Source organism: Monodon monoceros, unplaced genomic scaffold (assembly GCF_005190385.1).
Source record: "Monodon monoceros isolate NGI ecotype Baffin Bay Population unplaced genomic scaffold, NGI_Narwhal_1 Super_Scaffold_15, whole genome shotgun sequence".
Classification (NCBI taxonomy): domain Eukaryota; kingdom Metazoa; phylum Chordata; class Mammalia; order Artiodactyla; family Monodontidae; genus Monodon; species Monodon monoceros.
In genome coordinates this window covers 9,896,674-9,907,521 of record NW_021703771.1, presented here as the reverse complement: position 1 = coordinate 9,907,521, position 10,848 = coordinate 9,896,674, and the positions used below count along the sequence as shown (strand labels likewise).

General features: G+C 39.4%; 1 protein-coding gene across 4 annotated transcripts in view; it reads right to left on the bottom strand.

Moving 5' to 3' along the window:
* Positions 1-202: 202 nt before the first annotated feature.
* CD109 (CD109 molecule) overlaps positions 203-10,848 on the bottom strand; it is a 152,437-nt gene continuing 141,791 nt past the window's right edge. For all 4 annotated transcript variants that reach the window (XM_029224286.1, XM_029224282.1, XM_029224284.1 and 1 more), the window contains 4 exons: positions 10,110-10,252; positions 5,699-5,846; positions 3,935-4,037; positions 203-1,890 (listed from right to left, as the gene is read on the bottom strand). In XM_029224286.1, coding sequence (XP_029080119.1) covers positions 1,715-1,890; positions 3,935-4,037; positions 5,699-5,846; positions 10,110-10,252 — 570 coding nt within the window. In that variant the 3' untranslated portion in view covers positions 203-1,714. The remainder of the gene's footprint in view (positions 1,891-3,934; positions 4,038-5,698; positions 5,847-10,109; positions 10,253-10,848) is intronic.

Here is a 10,848-nt window from a genome sequence, read left to right as displayed (position 1 = left end):
GTTTCAAAGGTGTAACACAATGAAAAACTTTTCCCCACTTGAAAGTAAATACAAGAAAATTATGTGTTTGATATTCAACTGCTCTCTCTCCATAGACCACCCTCTGAGGATCTATTTTCTACATTTAGGTTTCAAGCTTTAAAAACCTGAATGTTAGTCATTCCTACCTTTGTGTCCAAAATATCCATAAGCATTCCATGAACATCCACTCCACTGTAATTTAAGTTTACTAAAATAAAAACATTCTTTTTAAAATTTACTTTAAAATATATTATTTGCATATTTTATTTTTGGATTTATTTTTAAACAGTTGAAAATACTGCAATGCAGCTTCTTTGGAACCCATGGCGATTACGTTTCTACATCCCCTTGAGAGAAATGCGGAGTTCAGGAGTGAAATTAAACCAATTTTTAGATTTAGTAAAAAATCTTTAAATTTTTTGGATATATCTAAAATATTTCAATGTATTTCAAATGAAAAGAAGAAAGGAAGAAGGGGAGGGAAGGCAGGATGAAACAAAGGTGAGAAAAGAGGAAAAACAGGGAAGGGGGAAGAAAGGAATCTTTCCTTACAACTTCACCCAGATAAATGAATATTATCCTTCCGAATACAGGGTAACCCATGACACAGGGGCTCAAAATTCAAGAATCTTCTATAAGATTCAGAGCAAGCGTTAGATGTCACTGGACAGCTGCTGGTCTGACACTCAGACACCTGAATCTAGAAGGTTCCACAGGACCCTGGCCAACACCGTACAGTACTTCACATCTCTCTGATCCCTGTCAAACCCCAGCTTCTTTCCCAGACCATGGGGAGGTCCAGTCTGCTACACCTCATACAGGATTTTGTTGTGCCCCTGGCTTAGCATCCCCCATGACTCACATGTGCCTCCTGGTCTAGGATCCTCTGGTCCAAGTCACGTAAGGCACGTGTTGCAATGCCCTCTGACCCCCAGCCTGAACAGAGCCCACATGTGGGGCTGAGGACGCAGAGGAGGGCACCCGGGGCCTCTCTTGGTACCTCCCAGCAACCTCAACCTCTGAGCCGCCGGCAACACAGCGAAGCCGGTCTCTCTCTGCTTCTCTCCAGAGGGAAAACAGAGGAAGAGTAAGGGCTGGGGTGTGTGACTACATCTGGAGTGGAACAACACCATTTCCCTTTAAAAGAAAAAAAATCACCACCTCCATCCTAAAGAAAGAAATTATATCTGATTAAGAAGGATGTACTGAGACCACTGGGATGGGTGGTGTAGGTGGAGGGTTAGGGCGGATACAGAAGGGACAGAACAAGCTCCTCCCATGGGTTTGTTTCCTCCCAGTTCCCAGGAAATCCATCGTTAATACTAAAGTAGACACTGATGTATAGCAGTGCTTAAGAACCCAGGCTCATTTCCTCTAGAAAATGAAAAGAGTCATCTAAAATAACACATTTATTCTGGAGAAAATAACACCTCCAAAAGAATCCTAAAAGATTTTAAGAGGGGGAAATGAAAGAATACAGCTGCAATAATTCTGATTTTTTGTTCCACACAGAAGTCAGGGGAAGAACTCCATGCAGCTACACATACAAGGACCAGTTGTACACTCCCATCCCATCCCATAAAAAGAAAAACATTAATTTTCAAAACAGAGGCAATATTTGCTTATGAAAACAAGACAATCACATGTGACTTCTAGAAATGAAAGTGTTACGCGGAGTCTTTAAAAAAATAAATCACAGCCAACACTGCAAAGAGAACAGAAGCATGAAGCAGACAAGGAGACAGGCGTTAGGGTGAGAAAGGGAGGCCGAGGCCGCGCTGTCACAGGGGCCGCAGGCATGTGCGTCCCCACAGAGGTCACAGGAGGACAGCTGTGCTCTGGAGTTGTAGCTTCTCACCGCTTGCCGCCCTGTTCAAAGAAGCAGATGTTGGTTTACATGCCTCCTTTGTTTAGAAGCATTTACTTTGCCAAAACTTAAGAGCATTTCGATACACTTTTCTGAGTTTTCCGTTCTTCACATAATTATATTTTTCTTTACAAGAAACAACTGAAATACTCAAGAGGGGCCCAAACTACCAAGTCCAAGAGAGAAACAATGCTTTGAGTCCAGTTTCTGTACCTCCAGCAGCTGGCCAGCATTAAAAGAGAGAAAATAGACCACAGCTGCATGCTGCAGTTCAACCGCAACCTGAAACTCTTCCTGGAACAGGAAAGACTGTAAATTGAGGATGTTTTAACCCCCTTGAGAATTTATTTTCGGGTGACATTTTCTATGCATTCAAGTAAGGTTCTACTCATTGGAACTACTGAAGAGAAATATTTACCATGGACTTCATTTAAAAATGCAGAAGTGTGAAGAGAACTCTACCTATGTGATGCCTTGTTTCAGTGTTTTAAAACGTTAAGCTCTCTAAAACTATTCAACTTGGGTAAATTTTATAGTACAAGCTAATATTTTTTAAAAACTATATAAAGCACCAATAGCACTACAGTAACCTTACTATAAAGCATAAATGATTTTTATTTTTACAATTTTTAAAAATTGTAAAAAATTTGTAAAAAATTGTATTTTTTTACAAAAAATTGTAAAAAATACAATTTCTATTTTCAAATTTCTTCACAATTTTTCATTGACTTTTTTAATATTTTAAGTACGTTTTCTAACTCTAGGGTTCTTCAAAATGGGTTGGTTGGTTTATTCTGACCTTTCCCATGTTTTCATTTTAAATGCACCCCCTCATACATAAGTTGTCTTCCACAAAAAAATCTCAGAGACTGAATCTTTTTTGCTTTTCAAATGTTTAAAATGTTCTCCATACACCTAAGAAACATAAATTGGAGAATGTTTCAACAATCACGTAACGAAGTTGGATAACTAGGTACTGTCACTGAGCCTCCACAGTGGATCTTATCCTTCCACCAGAAAAAAAGTGCTGCATCAGTGTGTCCCCAAAATGTCCCACAAGAACTGGGGGTGAACTCCAACAGGAGGCAAAAGATGAGAGGAACTGGCTTGTTGACTTAGAAGGAGAGCTGGTGCTACCGTTGTCTTGCATGAATACTCCACCAAACACTCCCAACCACGAGGACAGGTTCCGCGTACTTTAAAGTGTAATTATCTACAACTACCTACGACATGAAAATGTTAATGATTCTCATGTGTTCTAATGATTCTGAGCCCCAGGAGTGCTTATTCAGGATGAATGTGATGACAAGTAGAAACATTAGCCTGAAGATCACACACCGACAAAAAGTCACTCTGTGATTGAACAGAGATTCGTCCTGATCAACTTAGATGATCTCCGGACTAGATCTCTACTTTCACATCCTAAATTTCTAACATTTTATAAAGTAAAAAATTACCAGTAAAGTCAAAGAAGCTCAAGTTATTTTCCAAACAGACTATAGTTTTCTTGAAATGATCAAAAAAAATCTGTTACAATAAATAAATTTTAGCAAAACAAGACTCCCTCAGTGAAGAAACAGCTAAACCCAACTGAGGCTCATCCACTGCAGACGCTGTTCATGTTCTCTCCTGAAGAAGCCCTGTTTTAAAACCAGAACCTGATAGAGTGGGTGCTTGGAATAGGAGCAGAACCTTGGAAATTGAACAAGGTGCCACTTTTTCTTTGTAAAGTTTGTAGCTGGGAGTTAAAAACCTAAAATATTATGAGCAAAAACATCATTTTTTAATATTTTAATATATTTTTAATATATGCTAAATGCTACCATGTGATTATTTTTTTGTAAATTATCAATTGTCTTCGTTTAAACGTAAAGCTCACCTTCTGCTCCGCCACCTCTTTCACTACCCCAAACAACACCCGCCCCCCACAAAGCCAATCCAGCAGACGACCACTCTGAATGAAGGAATGAATGAATGAGTGAATGAATGAATGAATGAATGCCTGGCGTAACTCCCAAAGTCTCACGAACCCCAGGACACACTTACTTGGTTCATAGTAATCCATTATGGACACTGAAGCATCTTGTGTATTTGACACTCTAAAGTTTCTCACAGAAGGAATATCAACACAGAACTGGGTTTCATTTACCTTGAAAAATACAAAAGACTTTTAAGGGTGTGGCAAATTATGTGTTCAAGAGAAAGTAAAAGACATTTCTATCTCTTATCCTTTTATCAAACAGCTATAGAAATGAACACTTAGGGAGCGTTTCGACACACCCGGTACTGGGGTAAGCACTGTATAGAAATTACATCATTTATCTTGTAAAACAGTCCTTGCATGATCGGTATTGTCCTTACTTCCATTTTACTGAAATGGATACTGAGAATAGAGTGGTGAAGTAAGCAGGGCCCAGAAGTGCATGTCCCTGGCCCTGGTGCTTCACCAAAATCCCCCGTCTCAGCTTTGCACCCCATCCTGGTTGCTACTACTGACTCACACCAGCCCCCTTCTCTGGAGAATCACCCTCAGCTCATGGGAGTCACCTCATCCAGTAAGTGAAGTAACCTCAGAGTGGGAGGTGTGGCCCACAACCAATAACTGACTGATATGGGCACACAAGGCCAGCCTCCTTGCCTCCAGGAAGGACACTTAATGCCAATCTGGCAAATAATACTGGTTAAGGAATCTGAAATTGATAAATTCCTTTAAACATTCCATTACATGCCAATTAGCAGTAAGTGAAAAGACAAATTAGTCAGTCAAAATGTAATGGACACTCCAAACCTAATTACATTATTTTAAAAAACCTTAAATGTATTTTTCAAACCCCAAATTAGGCCCATGGCTATCAAACGGTATTTAATATATGAAAATCACTGAACAGCAAAAGAATCTAGAAACTTTGAATTAGTTTTAACAGCTTTTTAACCAAAGTGGTTTTTGAAGTCTTAAAACAAAAAGAACATTAAGGAACTAGATTTTTCAAAGTAGATTCACTGCTGAAACAATGTGATTGATTCACACTTGGCAAAACTGGAATAAGAAACATACATATTCCCCCCATGTAACATGAAATCCTTAGAATTCAATTTTGATTCCACATATGAATTTCATATAGATGTCAGGAGAATAAACTTACATGCCAGCAGTTTTGAGACATAACAAGTAGAGTCTTAAATTCCACACTAACCTTTCTCTCACATATTTTATGCACCTTATTCTTGGATCAGTAGCTTTCACACAGTAATGGGAAGAGTACATGAAAATTACATAATAATTTTGTGTAAGGACCAAACCTCTGAGAATATTCTATGATTTAAGCACCTAACTTTTCAATGCAGGAATATTAACCCTTTGGGGATATATTAAAAGCCTTTTTTTATGAAAGCATTTTAAAACATGTAATTAAAGCTTTCACCGTCAGCATTTTTTTTTTCATCAGCAGCATTTACACAAATATGTTTAGCAATTCCCTGAAGCTAAGGAGTTCTCCAGTTGACATCTGGGCTGCATTTTGGAAATTATATCACAGCAATTCTCTTTGTTGAACATCTGGTATGAAATAATAATTTTGTTATCAAGACTTTCATCAGGCTCACCATTCATAGTAATTCTCCTTAAACTAATTTTATAATAATGTCTTTTTAGTGAGGACAACAGAGAGTTGCCATGTGAAAGTTGTTCAGGGACACAAAAAGCCAAAATAATGACATAAAGAAAACGTTTAAAGTAAAGGTAATTTTGAACACAATAAATAGTGGCTTTGTCAGTGGTTACCAATGTGAAACTTAGGTTTTACTACTTACAGAGTCTAAGTAGAGGTTGAGTTTTCCATGGTCGTGTTCTACTTTTTTCACGGTCTCACTCAGGGAAATGGCATCTGAGGACATGGTAAAACCACTGAGGAGGTTAATTTCCATAAGGGCCATGCCACTTCTACCTGGGCCTAGAAACCTAAATCAAAGAGGAGAGGATAGAAGAGAACCCTTTAGGAAAAACCTAAAGCTGTTGGCAAACTATCTTCATATAAATATTAAAACCGCCAAGTGTTATTCCAAATATTTACCATTTCCTTGAACTAAAAAATTACTACAGAAAACTGTAAAAAGGTAATCCTTTCCTTACAGGTCTGAAATTCTTATAACTTTCAACCACAGGAGGAGTAGAACAATGGGTCCATTTGTCAGTCAGCATGAAATGCCTGCAATGCAGCAGACTTGGGCCCCTGGGTTTAAGAAAGGCAAACTTTGCCCCTTCGGTGGGCAAATCTGTTTTCTAGCGGCTAATACCAAACGACATTGCATTTTTCATTTTCCCAAAAGCTGATGGCACTAAGCTCTCCAACTCAAAGCTAGGAAACGAAAAAGAGGCATCGCTTGACCACTTAGCAGGAGACAGCGGCCAAGTCATCAACAACCTCTTCTTCATCGGGTTTTAGAAAAAAGAAGACCAGTAGGCAAGGTCCTTCCCTTTCTTCTCCCACATACTTGGAGCACATTTTGTGTTTGCTTTAGCCACCTCGGGAGAATGACAAGCCTTGGAAAGCTTTATCACACTGCTCGTTCTTTAACCCTGTTGTACACGTCGTGAATATCAAAGCATCTGGGCACCAACAACATTTTGTCTCCTTTAAACTAATTATTTTTCTAAAATCAATAGATGGCAAGAGCTTTTTGTTTGGATCTGAAACAGCCCAATGTCAGTATGGAAAGGAGTTTGTCTCCAACATGAAAGTCTCTTAGCATCGTTCAGTTGGTTCCTGTTGTCCTTTAAATGGCAAAAGCAAGAAGGGCATGTAGAAAATCTTGCTTTTTTTTGGGGGGGGGGTTACGCGGGCCTCTCACTGTTGTGGCCTCTCCCGCTGCGGAGCACAGGCTCCGGACGCGCAGGCTCAGCGGCCATGGCTCACGGGCCCAGCCGCTCCGCGGCACGTGGGATCCTCCCGGACCGGGGCACGAACCGGGGTCCCCTGCATCGGCAGGCGGACTCTCAACCACTGCGCCACCAGCGAAGCCCAAAATCTTGCTTTTTAAAGTAGCAAACTGATGCCCGCCAAACGCGATTGAAAAGCCACACAGTACAAGTGCAGACTGCAGTGGGCTCGGTGATCCCGGGCAGCTGAAACCATCTGCTGGTGAGGCACTCAGCCAGAAGAGATGCTATTGAAAACCAATACGGGCATTAAAACTAGAGGGGTTTTAGAGATGAGAAAAACAGCCCACCTGCTTAGATATGATGACTTTAGTGCCTCATCAGAAGTGCTTTGGTTGACCTGGTCTTTCCACCAGCCAGGGGCAGAATTTGTTAAATTACTAGGCCACAGAGAAACGTTTTCTGAGGTGAGTAAGGGCTTGGACCCTACTGATGAGAATAAAGTACCTGAAACACCAGCTATTCTTTTTATAAAGTGCCACTGAAAGAATTCATTTAAAATGTAGTTTGTATTTCATAGCAGATTTTTCTCAGAAAACTAGTAGCAACATCTAAATCCTTTTTATAAAGCCCCCAACCCTGACATTAAAACACTTCCCTTCTCCAGGTCCTCCAAAAAAAGAAAGAAAGAAAAAGATATAGATGTCCTCTACCTAGCAAAGTCTATTGCCTCTCTGATTCCCTGATGCTAGATTAAGATTTGGAATCCTGCATCTTTACATGAGCCCCTATAAACAGTGAAACCCCATTATGGTCTGAATCTCAGTTTCACCTCATTTTCCTCCTCTGTGTCTTTACCTGACCTCCCTAAGAGGTAAAATCCTTCTCATTGCTCCATAAGGCTATTCTTCTTTGCCCTTTTCAAAAGTAGAATTTTAGACTTGCTATAAGCAGCTCTTTGCAGGAAACCACTCTCACAAGGAAACACCTCTTCCTGCCACATTAGCAAAGCTACATTGTAACTAACCTTAAACCAGGTGCCCCCGTGCTCTACTCATCTCCAGCCCAAGCACACTTTTCAAATCTTTTGATCACACAATACCTTGCCTAACCTGTTGGTTCTTTCTGTAGATCAAAAAAGTAGAAATGAAGAATAAGTAATTAACAGATGACCAGATCTCTTCCCCAGCTTCCCCTTTAGTAATTATATACACAAACTGTGTGAACAAGGTAACATCTAAAGAAAGATCACAAGAAGTCCACAAGCTTGCAAACGGGGGCCGGGGGGGGGGATGGCAATGGCTCTGACCCCCCATCTCAACGATTAACTGAGATTACTCCCTTTTTTCCCTTTAAAAACTGTCACAGCTGGACTGAATCTTCAGAGTTGATCTCAGGACATGAGTCCACCTTCTCCCCAGATTGCCGGCTTTTCTGATTAAAGCATCTTTCCTTTCTACCAACAACTGCCTCTCAGTTATTGACTTTCGAGCGGCAAGCAGCCAGACCTCAGTTCAGTAACGTTGTTTTCAGGATTTATTTTTACTAATTTCTGTCTCCTCTTCCAAATAGTAAGTTCTGTGAAGACAAGGTTGTGTCTTTTTGGCTAACCATTATATTCCAGATCCTGACACTGTGTCTGGCACATAATGGAGACTAAACCAATATTTACTGAGCGAATGAATGACTGAAGGAGTAAATGAGAAAAGCAGGGATAATAATAGCACTTACTTTATAGAGTAATTCTAAGGACTAAATGAGGCATGTGTGCAAGTCATTGATACAATGCCTGGCATGTAAGTTTGTGATAAATGTAGGTGGTTGTTGTTTAAATAATAATAACCTGATGTTGTTATTCTGGAACAGAGCCCAGTTGCAATCTTAGTAGAGTATAATGGGAGTCCTACTTTCTTCTCAGCTGAAAAGGAAGCTACTGCAGAGATTCTAATATCCCCAAGTTGCTGGTTCAAAATGCCCAAACAGGTGAGGAAAGGGGCAAACACATTGACAATTTATACCAAAATCAGGAACAGGAAGGCCCTGGGACTTCCCTGGTGGTCCAGTGGGTAAGACTCCACACTCCCAATGCAGGAGGCCCAGGTTCAATCCCTGGTCGGGGAACTAGATCCCACATGCATGCCGCAACTAAGAAGTTCACATGCTGCAACCAAGAAGTCCGCATGCTGCAACTAAGAGCCCACATGCCTCAAAGAAGATCCCGCATGCCGCAACTAAGACCTGGCATGGCCAAAATAAATAATATTTTTAAAAATACTTTCCAAAAAACAAAAGGAACAAAAAGGCCCAAGATAGTAGGGATGGTAGCAGCAATGGAGGAGACTGGGTTCAGGCAATGGCTAAGAAGGTTGACCATCTGGAGAAACACCTACAGATGACCTTGGGAGGATCTGGCAGCTCAGGGCCACATCAGTGACCTCCAGCCCAACAACAGCCCAAGGTCAACCAGACGCTACGGGATATTTAAAAAGGGCAGGCAGCAGCTCCCCAATATCAGTGCATCTTGCAGTAACACCCAGCTGAACACCAAATCATGCAGAGCTAAGAGGGGAGATTGACAAGGAAGAAATTTTAGTCTCTTGCTTCAAGAACTTTCTGAAGGACTTGCTCTCAAACTTATGTGTGCATTAGAATAAGCAAGAAAGCTGAAGGCGGCTTCACAGACCCTGAATCTATGAAGTCAGTAGTCTTGAAACGGATACCTTTTTCTTATGACTTAACAAGATCCTCAGATGCTCTGGACACAGAGCAAATTTAATAGCCACCTTATTAAGTACTCCCAGAAGCTGTTAAGTGCCTAATTATCCAATGCAAGGATCTTCTAAACTGGAATATTTTCACTGTGTCTAAAAAAAAAACTATGCTCGTCACTGAACTTGCACACGCTTATGAAGTTTTGAGTTAAGTGCACAAAACTAAACGTTAAATATGAACCTGGGATAATTACTTCACAGAAAAATGAGCAACAAAAAGAAATAATCAACTTTGCAGTATTAAACATGATTCGCTAAAGTTTTTCTAAATTAAACCTGAGTTTTATTAAACTTTTATATTCAAACTTGTTATAAATACAAGGAAAACTTGTAAGTAAGTTGGGCATGCTGAGAAATGCTTAAATACAATCAGCAGTATTTCTAGTTTGTAATCTGAAGTGTAATGCATAACTGAAATCTTTGTTAAATGTAACGCCTTACATTGATATAGTTCAATAACTATACAGAGTTATATTGAATATAATTAAATATATAAACAACCATATATATTTAATTAAACCTTCAAATCTAATTTTTCAGGAGAAGGAGAAAAAGGAGGGACTTAGATACTAACCTTGTGCACACATTCAAATTCAAGTGATTGATATCATCTTTATCATCTTTTACAGCAATGTCTAAATCAAAGGCTTCTTGATCTTGGATAGATCTTTGGATTATGGAAGATCTGGAATCTTTCACATTATAAATAACATTAAGCTGTAATAAATAACAAATAAGCATAAATAATAAGTTACTAGCAATAAATTGCCTTCATTATGTATCCTAAATATTAGGTAATGATTCTCTTTGGGATAAACCCAACTAGATTGGTAATCTTCAACCTAAAAAAGAATTAGTTTTACTAGCTAACGAAGTATCATTAACAAATATAATTATAAAAGTTTATAAACGATGATGTTTAAAATTGAGAAAATTGTTAGGTAATATTCCAAGTATCAGAGACCATCGTGGACAATATTCATGTGCATTTTTTTTTCAAATAATGTAAAACATTCCCTTGAGGGAAAAAGTTAAACTATTGCCAAGTTTCCTGAAAGCATCCACTAATTTCTAAGCTCTGCTGCCCAACTGGAGTTATTTTTCACAAACTGGAACTATCAGTAAGATAAATCAAAATGTTTTCACCCAAGAGCCTTGGTGGAACAAAAACCTATTCAACTGCTAAGGCTTCTTTTTCGATCACACCATGTTTTTCAAAGAGGATGAAATAAATGATGGATTTCAAGTCAACTGGGTCTTTTTCAGCATATACTCTGTGCCCACCACCAATGTGAATGGCGCTGTGGGGACCC